The sequence below is a fragment of the Taudactylus pleione genome, unplaced genomic scaffold (genome assembly GCF_031769625.1).
Source record: "Taudactylus pleione unplaced genomic scaffold, aTauple2 ptg000064l, whole genome shotgun sequence".
Taxonomy (NCBI): Eukaryota; Metazoa; Chordata; class Amphibia; order Anura; family Myobatrachidae; genus Taudactylus; species Taudactylus pleione.
The window spans coordinates 5,584,620-5,606,979 of record NW_028284466.1 but is presented as its reverse complement, the minus strand read 5'-3'; the positions used below and the strand labels follow the sequence as shown (position 1 = coordinate 5,606,979).

Below are 22,360 nucleotides of genomic sequence, written 5' to 3'. Positions count from 1 at the left end.
ATTTGAATATCTCAAAGACTAATTAAAATATTAATGTGATTCTTTTATAACAGACAATCACTAATAAATTACAGAATTTGGAATGAAACTGTATAAAATTTCATGAAAAAAAAAATCAACAAAAACCATAATAAATGCTTTGGTATAGCTAACCTTAAAATGTCAAGAAAACTACCAGAACACAGAGCAGGTGCAGTGACCCGGGGGAAGCGGGATAGGGGTGACCGCCGCCTGCTGCTGTTCTCATGCACTACTGGTGGTCTATGCTCTCACATGGACCCGGCGCCATAGCCATGTGTAGACACGTAGCTATCACATAACGAAGGAGGGCGCGCGGGCGGCACAACACGTGAGGCTGCTGCCATAGGGAGCACTCTTCCCTCACCTACTTTCTCCATCACGTTGATTCCAGCCTCGCAACTCCCAGCCAATCAGCACCAGGTTTGCACCTCAAAAGCAACGCCTCTTTTCTCTGCTTCCACAAGAACTGCCGGCAGCCGCTGATTGGCGGGAGGCTGAGAGATGGTGAGGCAGAGCAACAGTGCATTATCATTTGCATCTATAGGGGCTCAGCTTGCAATACCCCCTGGAAACGGTCCTTTTGCTTCAGAGTCCATGGCCACATATATCAACACGTCGATTCCAGACTCTCAACTCCCAGCCAATCAGTGCCGGGTTTGTGCCTCGAAAGCAACGCCTCTCTCCTCTGCTTGCTTCAGAGTCTATGGCCAAATATATCATCGCACTTACAAATTGGCGAAATGTTACAATAAAAAATCCCCCCAAATCATTAAAGGGCGTGGCTTAGCCGGTTATGTTTCACACACATGTTTTATTACCCGATTCCGTCGTATTATCATACAGTATGATCTAGCCATTATCTAGCGAAGCATTTTCCGTACGTCTGTTCTGGGTTCAGATTGACTAAATGTTTGCCATGGGCATACTAGTTATATTCATATATGACACAATCTTAGTAAACTTTGCTGAGAGATCTTCTTATGCAGAGCACTGAGAGCCATAACAAAGTTTTACATTTGATGTCTTCTGTTGTTTACACCAGTGAAATGCTAAAATGACTCGCTAACTTATGCTTAATAAAGCCATATAAAATAAATTTTATTGTATAGTAGAAACTATACAAAGCTTAATCGGCAGGAGGCTTATTGAGAAACCAGGCTGCTTGGCTCCAGTCTACATTTTTCATAAACAACCCCAGAGTGTTTGATCAGCTTAATAAATATATTCATAAAAGATTTAGGAGCTCATTCAGACCCGCTCGCTAAGATGCATACTCTCGCTGCTGCCGATGGTATGCAGTGTGTATGCATCGCAGTGCGCATACGCTTACTTTAGCGAAAGTTCACAATGCATTCACTCGCTGCGCATAGACAGCCCAGCAGAGTGAGTGACAGGGGAAGCCGTTTGTAGGTGGTAACAGGGGCTGGTCTTTAAAAACGGTAGTGGAAGTGCAAACGCAGGCGTGCCTGACCATCGCAACAGCATTTTAGAGGTGCGCATAATTATAAGACAGCATCTTAGTACATGTCACCTGGCTTGTTTTTACACTGAAGTGCTCGCGGCAGGGTATGGTCAACCTCAAGCGCTGCGATAGCATCCGATGTTACCCGATGTACCGATGGTTGCATACACTTCCTGGTCATGACGTACACAATTGGGCGTCTTAAAACAAGTTGGTGTGATCATTCTCTAAGAAATACTGGGCGTGCTAATGCATTGCTGTGCGATAGCACTGCCTACACAATTTGCAAACACATCATGCAAGCGATCGCATCTAGCGGGCGGCTCTGAATCAGGCGTTTAGTCTATATGATCCTTTTATCCTACAGTTATTATTTGTTACAATATGTAGTTAATAAGAAAGTGAGTAAAATAATGGTGGGTACACACTGGGCGATATTACTGAGCGACTGCATGATTACGACATCATAATCCTGCAATCGCTCAGTAATCGTGCACAAATCGTGCACCTGTATGTTGGAAACTACCAGCGATGCGCACTCCCGCTGGTCGTTTCCGACATTGTCCATCGCCTGAACATGCAGCACAATCCGACGATGTCATCAGGTTGCTGCATATTGGGGAATGGGGGAGAGAGCCCGGCGCTGAACGATATTGTTAATGATATCGTTCAGCGGCTGTGCTCAATGTCATGAACGACATTGAGCATAGCCTGCCGGGGACACACTACACGATATCGCTCAGGGAGCATATCGTGTAGTGTGTACGCACCATTAGGCTACAGATTTGGAGCATGCGGGCGTTTACAACGTTCTCAAGATGTGATGAATCATTGTGCTAAATTGTGTACAGTGTTATGAATTCTAGTTGGATTACAGCCAGGCACTGCATTACCATTGTATAGCTTAAGGTAGTAGCTTAAGACGTCGGGACCTGGGTCCCAACACTGTGGTGACAGCTGGACAGTGAAAATTATTATTTTCCCGGCTGTGGAGGTTAATTAAAGTAACTTTAAAAGCCACCGGCTCCCCACACATATTATATGTAATTTGTCCGCTTTAGACTTTCTAGCTGGAAAAGAACAACACAAACTCTGCCCCAGAAGATACACTGTATAGTGACTCAGGTACTACTCTCTCTCCTGCTCTCATACATATAGTCAGAGGGATACAAGTAATTGGTGTGCACTGTGCAATGGGGCTTTATGATGTGGTAGGGATTAATCATTTATTATGATGGGGGTTTGGGGATGGGCCATTAATTTAATGGTGTGGAGGGTGCAGGGCAGTAGCAGGGTACACAGTGGTCCAGCACCCCTTACCTCCCACCCCCTGCGTTCGTGACGTCACCCAGCATGTGCTTGGGGAGCAGTGCAGAAGCAGCAAAGAGGCTGCCTGGTGTATCTTGAAGGCACGCCCTGCGGCTTTACTTGCTGTTGTGTGCATCTCCAGGTAAAACAGGTGGTGGGTTACTTTTGAGATATCGACCTTGCCCCCCTATTGTCCTTGCACCCTGGGTGGCTGCACCAGTTGTTATAGCCCTGGGTGGGAGTTTCTCAGTACAATGTGGTTGGGCTATTAATTTTCACGGGGTTAATATAATTGAATGTAATGGGGGTGGACATCTGGGCTATTAATGATGTTGTGGATGGTAATCAATGGTGGTTGGGAACTATTCAATTATTGATTTGGGTTATATATTTGATGGTGAGATCTATTTAATACTGTATATTAGTGGTGACTTGATATTGCATATTGATTTAAGGTGGGGTGATGGTACTGTAAATTAAATGCTGGGGTGATTTGGGGTTATTAATTGAATGTGGTACAAAGTTTGGGGTCTATCAGGGCCGTAACTAGGGTTGTGTGAGAGGTGTCGTCACCCAGTGAGCAGGGTCTTGTGAGCGGCACCGTTGCTTTCCCATGGAACATACATTTGGCTGCTGCCAGTAGCATGCGGAGCTGTCCAAAGCATCCATGCTCTATTGGCAGCCCTGCCCCCTCAGCATAACAGCATGATGTCACGTGTTCAGGGGCGGGGCCAGCAGGGCCCTGCTTCAGGTGAATGGAGGTATCAATGTCATGGTGTATATTATGGTAGGGTCATACTGGTGAGGCACAGGTCCCGAGAGATCCCAGGTGGGTCTCATCAATTGCACCTGTCCTCTAACTATCAGCTGACTTTCTAAATACACTGGCAGCAGGTGCCAGTGAACAGCACAGGAGAGGTCTGTAGTGCTCATCAGATTGATGTACTGACTGACTGATATACTAAGTCATGTACTGACAGCTGTACTGACTGATATACTAGCTCATGTACCGTGATGTACTGACTGATGTACTGACTGACTGATATACTAAGTCATGTACTGACTGATGTACTGACAGATGTTCTGTGTGATGGACTGACTGATGACTGATTGATGTACTGAGTGATATACTAACTGATGTACTGACAGATGTTCTGAGTGATGGACTGACTGATATACTGACTGATGTACTGACGACTGATGTACTCACTGATGTACTGACTGATGTACTGAGTGATATACTAACTGATGTACCGTGATGTACTGACTAATGTACTGACAGATGTTCTGAGTGATGGACTAACTGATGTACTGACTGATGAACTGACTGATATTCTGAATGATGTACTGACGACTGATGTACTCACTGATGTACTGACTGAGTGATATACTAACTGATGTACCGTGATGTACTGACTAATGACTGACTGATGTACTGAGTGACATACTAACTGATGTACTGACAGATGTTCTGAGTGATGGACTGACTGATGTACTGACTGACATACTAACTGATGTACTGACTGATGTACTGATTGATGACTGACTGATGTACTGACAGATGTTCTGAGTGATGTACTGACTGATGTACTGAGTGACATACTAACTGATGTACTGACTTATGTACTGACTAATGACTGACTGATGTACTGACTGATGACTGACTGATGTACTGAGTGACATACTGACTGATGTACTGAGCAATGTACTGACTGATGTACTGACTGATATACTGAGTTCCTCAGTGATGTTGCCGATTCCAAATTAATTTATAATCTGCATTCACATTATCTCACGGCCTGATTCAGTACCGAACGCAAGTGCAACTATGGACGCACTTGCGATCAAGTGATTGTTTACCATTGCACAAGCATATAAACCGAACTGCGTGTGTGCAGCAATCACACTGAGATCACGGATGCACAGAGGAGTCCAACGCAAAGTGAGTGACAGGCTTTCAGAGTTTGGAGGTGGTAAAGGGGGAGTGGTTGGTAAAACGCAGGTGTACCTGTCCATTTAAACGCTGTTTCCTTGGTGTGCATAAATTAGCCACTGCGATTGCATAAGGAGCATAAGAGCCCTCTGCATGCGAGGAGACGTGCAGAGGACCTGCGGCAGATCAGACCTGCTGCACATGCTGCGTGAGTGGTTGATGTGTGTCGATGGAATCGATGTTTACGCCTAAGTGCGACATTGGACAGATGTGAGAAAGCAGAAGTAGGCGTCCTTATGCCGGATGAGCTTTGGAAAGCATTAGAATATTTTCTCCACTGCGTTCCGTACAAACTCGCAGCTGCAATCACAATTGCGACCTGCACTGAATCAGGCCCTCTGTCCACAAATTGTCTGTGTACAATCTGTGTGGCATGTTTGGGCTCTGAAAATCCTCTGCTGAAGGATTGGAAGTCGGGGGTCCCAGGTTGGGAAAGGAACCGGATGCAAGGGGCCTGGCTATTTGTCTTCCTCATCCACAAGTACCGGATGTTGGCTAGACCTGACCAAAGGCGCGGAGTCTAACCTACTGGGAGGTGTTCACCAGTGACCCCTCCAATCAGGATTTGGGTTTAGGCTGCACCCAGCAAGCAGGTCACGGCCCTTTGGTCAGGTATCCAGCACAAGTGGGAAACGGAAGAACACAATCGCAGGGAAAGCACAGGGGAACGACACTGGGAGTTTGCACTTCGGTGACGTACTGAGTACACATACTGTTGATCCAGACGCCGAGCTGGTACAGGAGAATGGCACAAGGAGATAGTACTCGGATGACATACTGAGTACATACACTGTGGATCCAAAGTCAGAACTGGCACAGGAGAATTATACTTAGGAGACAGTCCTTGGATGACATACTTAGTACATACACTGTGGATCCAAAGGCAGAACTGGCACAGGAGAATGACACTTAGGAGACAGTACTCGGATGACGTACTGAGTACGTACACTGTGGATCCAAAGGCAGAACTGGCACAGGAGAATGACACTTAGGAGACAGTACTCGGATGACGTACTGAGTACGTACACTGTGGATCCAAAGGCAGAACTGGCACAGGAGAATGACACTTAGGAGACAGTACTCAGGTGACGTACTGAGTACACACACTGTTGATCCAGACGCCGAGCTGGTACAGGAGAATGGCACAAGGAGACAGTACTCGGATGATGTACTGAGTATACACACTGTGGAACCAGACGCAGAACTGGCACAGGAGGATGACACTTAGGAGATTGTACTCGGATAAAGTACTGAGTACACCCACCGTGGATTAACACTAGGAATATATCACTAGAAGAAAGGAGCATGGAACCTGGAACGCTGCAACAGCAAGTATTCACTAGAAGTAGCGAGAGGCCAGTGGAATCTGGCGCTGGGGTGAGTAATGGCTGATCCTAGACCGCAACCTGACACTGTGTAGGAAAGAGGTGCAGTGTAAGCATATATCCCATTCAAATACAACACAAAACCCCAATCATAAGACTGATGTGTTAAACAGACCAAACTATATGGTGTTTATTATGGGGAAAAAAGCAAGCTTTTAACAGTTATGTGTTTAAGAATTTCCTTTATTTTCTATTACATTTGACTTAGAGTTATTTTCTTACCATTGAAATATATTACAGATAAAATCAAATATGTATTATACATTGCATCTTGAAAATATATTACAAAAGAGAAGCATATCAAATTTACACACAATAGATCGCAAATTACTTTCTCAACCTTACCCGTCAGAGTGAAGTCATACAGAATATATATATATATATATATATATATATATATATATTTATATACTTTTTTTGTTCTGAATATTCCATTTAAATGGATATCGTATCCTATCAAATCGCTTGTTCTGCATAGCTTACAGTACGTACTGCTTATTCTACCAGTGTTAACTGAAATATTATCCTCAGACTTGAATGTTACACTGCCCCCTAGTGGCAAAGTCATCATGTGAACTGGTGGAGCCTGATAAAGGGCATGATTCAGAGTCAGAGATTTACGTTGAACCAATGATAACACAAATCTCCAATGTTTCAGGATCTGCTCAGTGCAGCAGCAGACGTCAGTTGAGTGACAGTCTGCAGCTAATTGGGGGGCGTGGAGGGGGAGCGTTCCAGATAATGGGGGCGCATCGGCCCCGTTTTCTGGGCGTGCTGAAGACAGTGGCTGTGTCCTTGGATGCAGTTTCACTGGACCTGGCCGTGTGGTTTGGCCAGACCTCCTGAGTGACCCGAGGGTCACTCAGATGTCCCATGCTGGCCTGATGTTCTCGCAGGGGATCCGATGCTGTGTTTTTGGATGCAGCAGCAGATCTCAGGAAGCCTGAGGCTTTTCCATATTTTAGCACAGCCTTTGTGTACAAAGACGCAGCAGCTGTCGCTTTAACGAACATCTATGAATCAGGCCCAAAATGCTCCAACTGCAAAACATTTCCCAGATTCTGCATTTATCTTCTCTTTGCTGGTGGAATTTGGCTTCAAGAGATCCCTGTTCTACACCAACTACACCAGACAATTTATTGGCCATTATCATCCCAGTTCTATTCACAGAATGTAATTTCCACCTTCCATCCACTTATTACAGGTAAAGTGTAAATGGATATTACATTACATTACACGGAATGGTGAGACAAACGCAGAACTTTGCTCCTTTGTGAATTGTACTGTTATATCTTCGCTCACCTCTAGGTGGAGCTCTTCTCTGTCTTTACCATGCAATGATTGGACAGAGTACTTATTAAATATCGTAGTACCATTTATTTATAAAGAACATATTTAAAAAAATACATGTATTATTTTCAAAGGGAGTTTTTTGCAGTACAATGTCCTTTACTATACATGCACTAAAAATTATTTAATAACAAAAACTGAAACACTTAATAAAAGTATAAATCCTTCCTTCGCTCTTGTGTGTGGAAAAACTCCTTTCTTCTGTCCTGGGGATGCAGGCCTAGAAGACAAATAAGACAACCCATAAATCATGTGGACAAGTACTTATGTAACAATCGTGTTCTACCTGTTTTGTGAAGGAAATACGCTAAAGTCTTGGATTTGCATTTACATGAAACATGTATGATCTATGATATGTTGTTTAAAACAACCTTTTTTGTATGCTATTCCTTTTTTCTTCTACATAATCCATACAACAGATTATAGACCTTCAAAAAAGTTGTATAAATAAACATTGGAGAGATATACATATATACATATCCAAATATAATTATGTTTATTGCTGTTTCTATAATAGAAACACCAATGTCACAATATTTTTTAAATAAAAGACATTATAACATATACAACCATTATATGCAATATTACAAATTGAATCAAATGTTTTTACTGAATGATTGTACTCAATAAGATTTATTATGTCAATATCGCTATTGGCGCTATTACAATTATGCCAATGTCATTAATAGTAATTAATTTTAATTACATACTTTTTTGTGTAGCTAGCCACCAATTGAGATTAGTCAGATACGTGACCTCTTTTTATTATTATTATTATCATTATATTATTATTATTATGAATGACTATGTATTTATAATATAATTTGCAAATGTTTATATGGATATCTGTAGACCTATTATATATGTATGTGGAATATGCACAGGATCTATGGATGTTAGAAAGAAGATTTAACTAGTGACATCAGGTGAACAGACTTTAAATGAGTGCATATGGACACTAATTAATACATGATTACTATGGACTGCCTCTATAAAATGGAGTTGGTACCGAACGCAGGGCATTGAGCTTGAAAAAGTCAAAAGAATTGGACGAAACGCGTTGCTGCCCTGTTATACTTTCATTGTGTCCACACCGAGTCAAGGAGGCTTTTATTACAATTAACACCCGCCTGAGAGATCTGCAATCTATAAGGACGCTTATTGTATCTATTGCTGACCTTTGGCATACCGCGAATACCAGTGGTAACTGATAAAGCACTCCTTCCTACTAAAGGTGCCCATACACTAGCAGACATGAAAACAGCTGCATGATTACGACATTGTAATTGTGCAGTCATTTGTCAGTCTGTGATGAGCCTGCACTGAACGAGCAGTCCTTCAGTGCAGGCTCATCAATCATCTGCAAACATGCTAAACCTGACGTTATTGTCAGGTTGTCCAGCATGTTTGCACGATGATAGATGTCTAAACGACCAGCGGGCACGCACATCGCTGGTTATTTTAGACATTTTTGCAAACGAGCTGCAAATGATTTATGAACGATTGAACAATCGTTATCGTTCAATCGCTCATCTTAATCGTCTAGTGGATGGGCACCTTAACACAGCCAGCGTGACCCAGTGGTGAGCGCAAGCCGCAAGGAGTCCAGGGTCCGGAGCGGACAAAAAACTGACAGACGCCGCTGAGTGTTTGTAAACACTGGATTACCACCTCGGGTTCTAACAACCCGAGGTGGTAAAAAGGCAGCCTGTGCATTTGTAATACAAATAAAAGGAAGGTAACTTTTGTACTTTGCACATGGACACAATCTTATCAGTCCAATTGATACTTTGTATGAACTTCCTTTTTTTCCCTTTATCCGGAAAATGCTCAAACTCTATCTACCTCGTTGTTTTGCCTCTTTTAAACATTTTTACCGTATACATGGTTTATTCTGTATGCTTTATTTGTTATTTGTTTCTAGTATAATTATAGGCAAGATCATCGACTTCAGCAATTATTGTAAATTTTATGTATCCTTTTATATGAGATATAGGATACTCTATTGCATTACTAGTCATTCGACTGTTTTTTACTGTGTAGCCCTTCTTGCTGAATTAATAAATTACTAGACTGTGTCAATTGGTAGCTGCTTTTCTCCAGCACAGTTATCTATTAAGTTTCTACTTTATGTACGTGTATCGCTTCTCAGGGTGATTGTGGAAGGGAGGTCCAAACGGCAAATACGGTGAGCAATGCAGTACGATTCACATCATCGGGAGAATTCTATAATATGCGGGGCCATGATTAAGTGTTTCATGTGTCCTCAAACCTTACTCTGCCCACTTTATTAAGTTAAGAGCAGGATGCTGAAGGGAGTGTTACACACTCAGGAATCTACCAGACTTTTCGGATGAGCAGGCGAGTATCCTTTAAATCTTATATATAAAATTAATTGATCGGTTTATCTGTCTGTCTGTCTGTCAGGTTATGCATTCGGACACCCCTGCACCTATTGGGATGAAACCAAAGCAAGGTGGTCCAGTTGGATTCTGGCCAAGTTTAAGGTGGGTTAGGGTCCCGGTTGGATCTCCGATTAGTGTACCCTGGGCAGAATTTTGACCCGGGGAGCCTCGTTATGGGCCTTCCACTGGATGGATTTAGATAAAAACTTCACAGAGGGGTGGCAATTGGTCTGGGATGCCTAATGGAGTGGTTGGGTCAGACCTCACCGCGGAGTGTGCTGGGCAGAACTTTGACCGAGGGACCCTGTTCTGATCCACTGGATAGATTTGGACGATATCACATTATAAAACTTAATAATTTAAAGATTTAAACCCAGGCAATGCCGGATACCTCAGCTAGTATAATTATAGATGTGCAAGAAATTAAGGTACGGCTGTCTTACTCATCAACGGAAACATTCACCAGGCCTATGGGTTGTTGAAATATACACCTCCTATGGACCATACTTACAAAAACTAAAGAGTCACACAAGGTGGCTCTTAAATCAGGGCGCACTCTTATAATTATAGATTACTAAATAGATACAGTATATTATATATTCACTATACAAGCGTCAATATGGTATATTAATGAAATAAATAAATTTATATAGAGCTGCTCCCCAATAAGTAATTCTGCATTACTCAAACAACCAATGGAAATACACTGTATGCATATAAATATGCACAATGGGTGAACGTTATAATTTACACCAGAGGACAAAAAATCAATAAACATATATTTAATTGCACACAAGCTCTCAAGAGATAAATATTAAATCAGTTAAAACTACCAAATTGGAGTACAATAGGACATATATATAAAATTACAAATAAATCTGTTACATAAAAAGCCCCAATCCTATGGACCTATAATTATGCTAGTCTCTTAATAGTTCAGCTGAACATCAGTCGGGCAATAATTGGCACTAGAACATTTTTACAGCATACAATCAGAGCGGGGAGCTGAAGAAAAGCCTTCAATGTCCGGAGGAAAGTATAATGGACTACTTTATTGTTTTTTTATGACTTTGAGCCCCACTGGCAGCTGAACTATTAAGAGACTGTTATAATTATAGGTCCATAGGATTGGGACTTTTTATGTAACAATTTTATTTGTAATTTTATATATATTATCTTATTATACTCCAATTTGGTGGTTTTAACTGATTTTATATTTATCTCTTGAGAGATTGTCTCTCAGTGTGTGTGCAATAAAATAAGTTATTGATTTTTTTTGTCCTCTGGTTTAAATTATAACGCGTACCCATTGTGCATATTTATATGCACACACTGTATTTCTTATGGACCATACTTGCCTATTCTTTCAGATTGCCCTGGAGGCTCCAGAAAATCGAGTAGTGCTGCTGGTCACCTAGAAGAGTGGGCAAGTCTCCCGGAGCCACCCGCCACCTAGCCTCGTCTGGGGGCTCTCCCCCTGTGCAAATACTGATGTCGAGAATTAGCCCTCTCCATCAGAAATTGCGCCCTCCTCCTCATTAAATAACACTGCACTAGATAGCACAGTGTCATAAGCTGCATCATGCTCTCAGCGGCTTCATCAAACAGCAGAAAACTGCAAACAGTAAGGAACTCCGGGCTACACACTAGTAACTTGTCAGCCATCATTGCAGCAATGCTGTGAGAAGTCCCCACCCCTCCCTTTCATTCCTTTGTATGACCTCATCTTTGTGAGCCTGAAAAAGGCCATTTTTGTTGACATCCACAGGTTTCAAGGCTGACACGGGAAAAACTCAGGTAGAGGGTGCAGTGGAAATGGGGTCTGACCCAGGTCCGACCTGGCATTTTGGTGGAAAAGCTGTAAATTCAATCTTATTTTATCCATGAAGCTTAATACAAAACTGTAGAAGACTTTTTTTTTTTTACCTGCTTGTGAGTTTATTCTCTGGTTCTGGTTTTCTGGTATGGCAGAGCCACTGGCTGCAGGTGTATGCAGGTCTGGTTTGGACATTGACTCCTGCAGAGTGCCTGGATATCTCTCCGGTTGTAAAAGATTAAGAAATGAGCCACATTTTCCATCAGGGCCTGGAACCATCTGAAACTCTGGTACGGTTTGGTGATGATAGACAGAGTTAAGATGGTTAGGTGGTCCAAAATGGTGGAAATGCCATAAATCTGAAGGCTGGGTATGATGCTGCTGGTGTTGCTGGTATACCGCCGCTGATGGATAGTGCTCAGATGAAGAGGTTAGTGGTGATAATACAGGAGATGTCATCCTAACAGAAGAACCGGCTTGATAGGGCTTTGACCAGTTGAAATCATCCACCATCATGTTATTTGCTGGAAGGACAAAAATGAATATTTTGCTTTTATTTTTTTTAAAAGATTAAATGCTGTAAGCCATCAATCACTGACCTATTACTAATGCAGAGTGTATGTCCAGCAGAATGTAATTGAAACATCATTAACAGCTTAGTAGTACTGTTGTCTCTAAGAGGTATATTTACTAAAGAGTCAGTTTAAAAAAGTGGAGATGTTGCCCATAGCAACAAATCAGATTCTAGCTATCATTTTCTAGAAGGTGCTAGATAAATGATAAGTAGAATCTGATCGGTAAATGGGCAACGTCTCCACTTTTGTAAACCCGCACTTTAGTAAATATAACCCCACTATGGACCACATTGTCTCCACAATAGAGAAGAAAGAGGGGAACTGCCCTTTTCTAATTAACTGTAATTTGGCATTTAGGGGCATATTTAATAATGAGTGATATTCTTGTTATCACTCGTTACAAATCTTAAATGGGACTCCAACCAATCAGCTCCTGTCATTTTTAAAATACATGACATTAAGGACCTGATTGGTTGGAACACCATTTAAGATTAGTAACAAATGATAACAAGAATATCACTTGTTATTAAATATGCCCCATAGTGGCATTTGTAACATGCTAGATTAATTGTTGAGTAAATTTGTGGCTATCCGGAAGGGATCAGTGGAGGAGAGAATAGGCCAGTGGTAATAGGCCAGTGGTGGTATTACAGGCCAGTGGTGGTATTACAGGCCAGTGGTGGTATTACAGGCCAGTGGTAATAGGCCAGTGGTATTACAGAGAAGCTAATGGACTGCTTGCCACATTTTTACTGTAAATAAGGGAGGAGGATACCCAACCCTTAATACCTGTACAAGAAGTCTCAGGCCATCTTATTGTAGTATTAATATTATAATATCTGGGTTCAACCATAGTAGTGTCCCACACATAGCAGTGTCACCCACATTTATGGCTGCCCAATTTCCTCTATACAAACCAAAACATTTTGTTTAGATTAACCACTTTAGGGTGAGGCATGGAAAGGTCCACAAAGATGACGAGAAACCAGAACTATGTGCATCCTAATTGCTTCACAACATTTGAAGATGTTTGGAATATGCGCCTGCAAACTGAAAATTACTATATCTTATTCCTTCATCTTATAGTCAGACTGTTCCCATCCAGCATGAAATTGATGATCAGATCTGAACATTGCTGACAACTAAAGTAACATACTGTATGCTACATGGGCAGCTTCAGATGGCAGGGGGTAAATGCCCTTCTGTACTACAACATGATAACCACAAGGACAAGTGGGGAGATCTAGCTCCATCCTGTTTCAGCACCAGCCTAGTTTTCGGGTTGACATTTGGCACAGACCTGTAAAACTAGCAGCATTATCTTATACATATTAATATTATATGTGTGCCCAATGATACTCACTGTTCTTTTGAAGAAAATCACCACTTCTGTTTTTTGTACTTAAGTCCTGTGGGTCCTTTGTATTCCTTAACGCTCTGGAAAAGTGTTCATCAACTACACTGTTAATGTCCCCCTGATAATAGGTGAAAACGACACTACGTGAGCCCATTTCTGTTGTCTTCACAGGTTGTTCTTTAGTCCTATACTCCACTGCACTCTCCCTCAGATCTTCCATGTCTTGAAGCCAGTCAGAGCCTGTCAGTGAAACATAGCAAAATGTGATTTTATTACTCTGTAACGCTCCATTGATGGTTCAACAAGAAATTGCCAAAGCTACGGGTGTGGTATAAGAGATAGACAAAAAATAGTTAGACAATGTCTTGATCGCCCCAGTTGTTAGACAGTCAATAGATCGACAGGTACAAAAGGTCGACGGGTACAAAAGGTCAACACACTAAAGGTCGACATGTAAGAAGGCCGACAGGTACAAAAGGTCGACATGGTCAAAAGGTCGACACGAAAATGGTCGACACATTTTAAAAAATTTTTATTTTAGCGTAAATACCATTCGGCCCCTTGCGGGCTCGCTTTGCTCGCCACATGAATTTATTCCCCCTCCATGCCCACTTGGATGGTAGGGAATGACGATGGATGGTAGGGAATGATGTTGGACACTGGCTCATCTTAAGTGCCTAACCCTAAACCTAAAAAAATAAATAAATTATGTGTTGATCATTTTTGTGTCGACCATTTTCATGTCGACCTTTTGACCCTGTCAACCATTTGTACCTGTCGACTTTCTTACATGTCGACCTTTAGTGTGTCGACCTTTTATACCTGTCGACCTAATGACTGTCTAACAACTGGGGTCGATCTAGACATTGTCTAACTAATTACTGTCTATCTACAGTCCGGCACCCAAAGCTACAGTAGTTCTATTTTGTTTTCAGTTTCCCATCTTTGCCAGGCAATGGAATTAAACATGTAATTCATAATGATAGCTCACAGTTTAAATTGTAATTAACATCGTTTAACCTCACAGAACGTGACAGCGATAGATTTACATAAAACTATTCATATGGACTTGATACTGAAACATGTACTTACTATTGAAATAATATATGTTTTGTGTGACGGTTCATGTTGAGGAAAATAAGGTCAGTCCTATTTATAAAATGATATTGGTGATATAATGAAGACATTCTAGTATTCTACCACTAGGGACACTGGGCCTGATTAATTAATGCTCGCAGTTGGCTGATTGCATCGCAGTGCAATCAAGTAGACCAGGCAGAGTGATCGACAGGCAGTGAGCATTTGGGGGTGGTGACAGGGAGGGGCGGGGGGTTGGTGGTCAGAGCAATGCAGGCGTGTCTGTCCTTATGATCGCCGTTGCGTGGGCATGCATAAATTAGCCATTGCAATTGCATACTGTACGCAGCTTAGATACTCGATGCTGCTGATGTTTATGGAGGTTTGCAAGGTATTACGGATGTGAGATACAATAGTGGTAATTGAAGGCAGTGGGCATCTCCATGTGGCCATGCAATGGCATTGTAATAGCAATCATTAGCATATATTTGCAGCAGACCTGCGTGCGATTACGGAGCTGCGATCGCAATAGCGATCCTTAATGAATCAGGCCCACTGTTTGCAGACGTCCAACTAAATGACCAAGAGCCTGATCAAATGAGTCACAAACACGTTTAAATGGGATTTTTTGTAAACTGCGTCTAAATCTGCATATGCATCATTATGAACTTAAGAGAAATTCTGACTTGTACGCATCTCAGTCTTTTCTGTGCACTAGATGAATGGGCGTTATTGAATGGCAACTGGGTGGCAATAAGGCGTTTGCAGGTAAGAGAAACATTCCATGGACGTGTGGGTAGAGTACTACATATTCTGAGTTGTGCACATCAAATTGTCGTATCTCCTGCAGCTAGCATGGCATAGGTGCGCCATTGATAGCGATGATGGCTGGTGGCAGTGCTATTGCTTATTGTTGCATTAGATTTGCTGTAGGCATCTGGAATTGTGACTGCATCATGTGCATTTTAGAATCTAGCCCTAAGTGAAGGTCCTACTAAATTTCTTCAAGCAAGCACTGCTATATGGTAGTATGAGGTTCTCACTGAGTGGGTTAGTTAGAGCTGCAACTATGTACAGCATGCAGGCTATGCTGCCACTATGTACATATGTACAGTATGCAGAACAAGGACTCTCAGAACTTTATTTTATATTCTGTTCTCCTGAGGCAGAAATAATAGGGCACACATGCTTCATAGCATAAGAAATCCAAGGACATTTTTAATTACTTTTAGTTATTTTGTACAGGGAATACTAGGAAGGTCTGTCAGTCTGACATACAACAAAACATCAGGCAGAGACCACTTCCCACTCCCAAATATGGTTGTTAGAGTTGCGGTAACTCCCCAGAGGTCACTGTTATGCATACTTGCCGACATTCTGGCTGGGGTGTGTGTGTGTGTGTGTGGGCGGCTGGGCTGGAGACTTGCCCACTTTTCCAGATGTCCGGGAGGGCCACCCGAATGTTCAGGAGCCTCCTGGCCGTTCCAATAAGTAGACAAGTACGCTGTTATGGGACCCCTATATCAGCAATACGAAAAAAGAGTCAACGATTCTGCATTTTTACCCGATTTCACGATTCTCCAATCCACCACTATGCGCCCAATATATTACAGATAGTCTTCATTGATTTGCAGATCATTTTTAGCAAATAACAGATCTGCCAATTGTGAAAGGTCCGTCATTATACTAGTAATGGTCGGCAATATGCACAATCTGATTTACCGATTAAGATTCTCTTTGGTCTGATTCGGCAATCGGTGAACCCCATACTGTACATTGCAGATATTTTTATACAATCATCTACTGTACAAAATTGGGAATTGCCCTAATTGATTGCTGATGTGTGGGCCCCATTACTTTTACAGATAAGAATGGATACAAATTCAAACACAGCTTCTGTGAGTACAGGTGTGGCTGATGAAATCTCCAATATTGTGTATACAGAACAAAAGTTGCTAAAAAAAAAACACATTAAACAATGCATACACATTACAGTAAATGGACGGGGAGTGCAGCTAATAAGTAGCTAAGTTGCTTGAAATGATAATTGGATAAGTCCATACTTGTCTACTATTCATTGGAGAGCGGTACAATAATGAGTGTCTGCAGGCAACAGTGAAGCAGGGTGGAGGTTCCCTTGCAAGCTTGGGGCTACATTTCAGCAAATGGACTTGGGGATTTGGTCCGGAATAACGGTGTCCTCAATGCTGAGAAATACTGGCAGGTACTTATCCATCAGGCAAGACCATCAGAGAGGCGTCAGATAGGCTCCAAATTTATTCTGCAGCAGGACAACAACCCCAAACATACTACCAATGTCATTAGGAACTATCTTCAGCGTAAAGAAGAACTAGGAGTCCTGGAAGTGATGATATGGTCCCCACAGAGCCCTGATCTCGTCAACATCGAGTCTGTCTGGTATTACATAAAGAGACAGAAGGATTTGAGCAAGCCTACATCCACAGAAGATCCGTGGTCAGTTCTCCAAGATGTTTGGAACAACCTACCTGCCGAGTTTGAAAGCATTCATACTTTGCAGCATTTTTTCCACACCTACCTAAAACTTTTGCCATAGCAGTGTGTGTGTGTGTATATATATAAATATATATATATAAATATATATATATATATATATAAATATATATATATATATAAAATATATCTATCTATCTATCTATATATATATATATATATATATACTGTATATATAAAAACAATGGTGCTGATCCAAATCTATACACAAGTCATATGTGGCCACATTGCGTGTTCCGAAATAAAAAGGAATCTTCTCTTGTATTCAATGTGGACTGCACCAGCCCTATCCATCCTTTTGGGAAAGCAGCCATCATCGCTGTCAGTGCAAATCAGACGGATCTCTAGGTACGCTCACATATGACAATAGCCTGCAATTCCACCTACACACCCTCAGAACACTTAGCCAACATGTTAATTGCTGCCTGGTTATACCCGCTCAGTGGAGATGCGGCTGAGATGCATACCACTCTGAGAAGCCAGTAGTTGCTTAAAGTTGCGTATGCTCAGCTATGGAGCATGCGCAGTGCGAAAACAAAAACATCTACAAAATGGACTTGTGTACAGTATTCGTTCACCAGAAGGTTGCAGATATAATAATAACAAATACAAATCAATAATAGCAAATGAGGGATATAAATTCTCCAAACTACTTGTCTGTTAAATAATTTAAACCACTGATTATGGCCACAACTCACCCATCCACCAATGGCGCACAATGGTTACCAGGAAGCAGAATTACAGCAACATAACAAGAGCATAGAATGGGTGAGCTCTGTGAAAATGAAAGGGTGCTGCATAATACTGGCTGATGCAGAACAATGACAATAATGATGCATAGTCAAGCATTGAGAAAAGTGTAAAACTTAATAATATGTTAGTAATATTCTGCATAAAATATTGTATTTCCCTCTGGTAAAGTGCAGGTGAGGTGACACACAAGGTAGATAACAGTGACATTTTAATTTTTTTACGATCTTTTTATTTGTCAAAATGTGAGACAAAAATACAAAACAGTAACAGACATATATATCCTGAATCATCAAAAAACAGAAAAAAGAGACAATCGAATTTTACAGTTTTCAAACCACATTTCTATGTTATATATGTTTGTCTTTCTTTTCTTCCAATTATTAAACATCTAAAAATGGATATGATACAACAAGCTTAAAACCTAAAATAGTAACGATTATTGTTGTTGTAAAACATCAGGATATTGGATATGGGAGCCAAAAAACTCCAGTTATCGTAAAAAATATATCAAATTGTAACTTTGAATCTCATAAACGTATTCAAAAAATTAATAAAAAAGCTACAAAAACCTATCAAAAACGTTAATAGAGAAAAATTAAAGATGAGGAGGATTAGGGGGGAGAAAAATTGAGAACAAAGGGAAGCGAACCAGTGAAAAGGAAGAGAAAAAAATCAATAAAAAATCAATAAATAAATAAATATAAACATTTGTATTAGACTAACATCAAAATAGAGAATAAATGTTTAAGATAGACCAGGAAGGGTCGCATTGTTAAACCTGTACCACGGGGACCAAATTTTGTGATATTTGTCCACATTATTATTTTGAAGGCTAGTAATATACTCCATTTTGGACACAAACCAAACACGATTGAGGAGCGCCTGTTGAGTTGGAGGAGAAGGGTTTTCCCAGGTCCTAGTGATCTGATATTTGGCCGCACAGGAAATATACATAATCAATTTATTGTCAAATTTAGATAACTGGCAGACCGGGGCATATAGGAGTAAGGAGGCCAGGGAAAGGGGGCACAGTGGGACTATGGAGGACATAAATGACCAGAAAGGAATGATATTAGGGCACGTCCACCAAATATGGAGAAAGGAGCCTACTTGGCCGCAGTTTCGTCAATACATATTGGAGGTAGCGGGATATATTTGGGTAAGACGTTCCGGCACAAGATACCATTGGGTATACACTTTATATGGGTTCTCCTTAATGGAAACACTGATAGAACATTTTGATATATTGAGGCGTATAACCTCCCAAGTTTCTTCCCCCAAAGAGATACCTAGGTCCAGTTCCCAAGAGAGTTCATGGGCCGCCAGAGGTGAATGTTCCTGGATAAGGATAGTATGATAGATACGAGAAATGAGGCCTTTATCAGCAGGACTGTACATACAAAGGCATTCCATCGCCGTGGAATTGAATGAGAGGATGGAAGGGATGAGGTAACGAAGTTACGGAGTTGAAGATATTGATAAAAACAGGTTTGCGGGAGTGAATGTTTCTCGCGGATGTCGGCGAACATTTGCAGGGCTAAATTACCTATGATGTGACGGAAACGGGTAATGCCGATCTTTGACCAGGTATTAGCCATATGAGGTGAGTTGCCAGGAGGAAAAGAGGGATGATTCCACAGGGGGGTTTGAGGCGAGGGATAGGTAGACAGAGCAAATTTAGAAGAGAGAGAGTCCCAGGTAGACAAAGTAAGAACTACTGATGGAACTGAGAGAGCTGAGGGGGGCCTATGTTTGGTATAAGCCAGGGGAGATCTGAAACGGATGTGACTTTGCAGAGTTCAGATTCCAGGTCGACCCATCGTTTGGTACCTTTAGGGGAGAGCCAAGCTGCCAGTTGGCTGAGCCTGGAGGCTTGATAATATTTAGATAGTGATGGAAGGCCAAGACCACCTGTTACTGAACTTTTGAAAAGGATCTCCCTGCGAAGGCGAGGTCTTCTGTTGTTCCAAATGAACTTACCGTAAAGTGTTTGAAGAGAAGAGAGAACACGGGGGGGTTCAGGGACAGGGAGGGTCTGAAATAGATATAATAGTTTGGGAAGGACATTCATTTTTATTGCGTTTATGCGTCCTATCCAGGAGATAAAAAGAGTACACCAACGGGAAATATCTTGCTCAATTGCACGGAATAAGGGGGGATGTTTGCTTTGTACAGACTGTGATAAGATTTTGTGAGATGAATTCCAAGGTATTTAATAGAATCTGTCTTCCAGGCGAAAGAGAAATTAAGACGAAGGAGGTCCAGAGATGCACTTGGAATATGGATGGGCAGGGCTTCAGATTTATCATGGTTTACCTTGTAGCCAGACAAGCGGCCCTATAAATATAGTTCCTGGAAGAGATTTGGGAGCGAGATCAGGGGATTGGTGAGGGTGTGGAGGACATCATTGGCGAAAAGAGAGGGTTTGTATGAGGAGTTGCCTATAGATATACCAGAGATATCAATACTCGCTCGAATCCTACAGGCTAGGGGTTCTATTATCATAGCATAGATAAGTGGGGAAAGTGGGCAACCCTGCCTGGTGCCATTTGAGATAGGGAAGGGATCTGAAAGAAGGCCTCCTGCTAAAACAGAAGTGGAAGGGTGCAAGTAGAGAGCTTTAATGGCTTGGAGAAAATTGCCCTTGAGGCCAAAACCAAGCAAAGTACCAGTCATATAGGGCCAAGAGACCCTATCAAAAGCCTTCTCGGCATCAAGGGCAAGAAGTAGAGAGGGGAGCTTAAGGGTATTGACGTGATGGATTAAGTCTACTGTACTTCTAGTATTGTCAAGTGCTTGGCGGGTAGGCACAAAGCCCACCTGATCTGGGTGGATGAGAGAAGGGTTTAATTTGTTTGCTAGTATTTTAGCGAAAAGTTTGAGGTCAGTGTTTAAAAGGGATATTGGACGATAATTAGTCACAAGTTGGGGATCCTTACCTGGCTTTGGGATGACAGTGATTTTGGCTCTAGTGGTATCTGAAGGAAAGAAGCTACCCTCAAAGACATGATTAAAGGAGGTCGTGAGGTATGGAATGAGAGAGCTTTGAAAGGCCTTGTAATATGAAAAGGGGAGTCCGTCTGGACCTGGTGCTTATGAGGGTTTCTGGGTTTTAAGGGCAATAATTAATTCTTCAGTTATGGGAAGACTAAGATCTGCATCAGTGACAGAATCAATCTGAGGTAGGGCACAGGAGGAAAGATATTCAGAAGTAGGAATAGACGGGACAGGTTGGGGAGAGTCACAATTTTTTAGATTGTAGAGGTGAGTATAATAGTCCTTAAAAATAGAGTTAATTTTAAGGGGATTATATTGGAGAGATCCAGAGAGATCCTTGAGTGCCGGAATTGCTAGAAAAGATTTGCGAGCCTTCAGGCGGTTGGCTAGTAAAATGTCTGCCTTATTGCTTTTTTCATAAAAGCGCTGGTTTAACCTTCTGAGACATTTCTCAATCTTCTCTGAAATAATAGCGTTAAGTGCAGATTTCGCTACAACCAATTGTCTGTAAATGGCATCCGTAGGAGTACGTTTGTGAAGAGATTCCAGCTGCTGGACCTGTTCTGTAAGGGACTTAAGGAGTAGTTTATGTTCCTTAATCCTGTGTGAGGCATAACTGATAATGTGACCCCGGAGGACGCATATATGAGCTTCCCAGATAATTGGAGAGCAGCCAGAATCAGGCACATTAAGGGAGAAATAGTCCTTCAAAATATCTGTGATCTTTGCTCGGAAGTGAGGAATTTTTAATAGCGTCTCATTGAGTCCCCAAGGGGGCTGGGCGACCGGGGTGTCCAAAAGGTCAAAAGAAGAGGTGACAATTGAGTGGTCGGGCCAAGAATTTTAAATAATCTCAGAGTTAGTGAGGTGTTTAGAGACTAATAGACTGCAGAGGATTAGATCAATTCTTGAGTATGACCGGTGAGGAGCAGAAAAAAAGGTGTAATCTCTAAAGGAGGGGTTGAGAGAGCGCCATGTATCCGAGATCCCTGCTTCTATAATATATTTAGCAAGAGATCTGGAGAGAGGGCATACACGGGGACGGGCCTGAGAGGAGGATTTATCTAAAACAGGGTCCAGAACACAGTTAAAATCTCCCCCGAGAAACAAATAGCCAATACGTCGCTTATGCAATGAGCTAAAAAAAGACTTAAAGAAGTGCTGGTGACCTACATTAGGAGCATAGACATTAGCAATAGTGACATCTATATGTCCCAGTCTACCAGTCAATGTAATATAACGACCGTCTGAATCAGTGTAGACAGAGTTTTGTATGAAGGGCAGTTTATTGTTAATTAAGATCGCAACTCCATTGTGCTTGGTCGTGCT

The 22,360-nt window shown here is 41.7% G+C and overlaps 1 protein-coding gene across 2 annotated transcripts in view; it reads right to left on the bottom strand.

Annotated features, from left to right (window-relative positions):
- Positions 1-6,340: 6,340 nt before the first annotated feature.
- The window catches only part of VGLL1 (vestigial like family member 1), a 57,391-nt gene continuing 41,371 nt past the window's right edge, over positions 6,341-22,360 (bottom strand). For both annotated transcript variants that reach the window (XM_088465852.1, XM_088465851.1), the window contains exons 2-4: positions 13,679-13,912; positions 11,851-12,264; positions 6,341-7,739 (exon numbers count right to left, since the gene is read on the bottom strand). In XM_088465852.1, the coding sequence (XP_088321978.1) occupies positions 7,666-7,739; positions 11,851-12,264; positions 13,679-13,892 (702 nt within the window). In that variant the 5' untranslated portion in view covers positions 13,893-13,912 and the 3' untranslated portion in view covers positions 6,341-7,665. The remainder of the gene's footprint in view (positions 7,740-11,850; positions 12,265-13,678; positions 13,913-22,360) is intronic.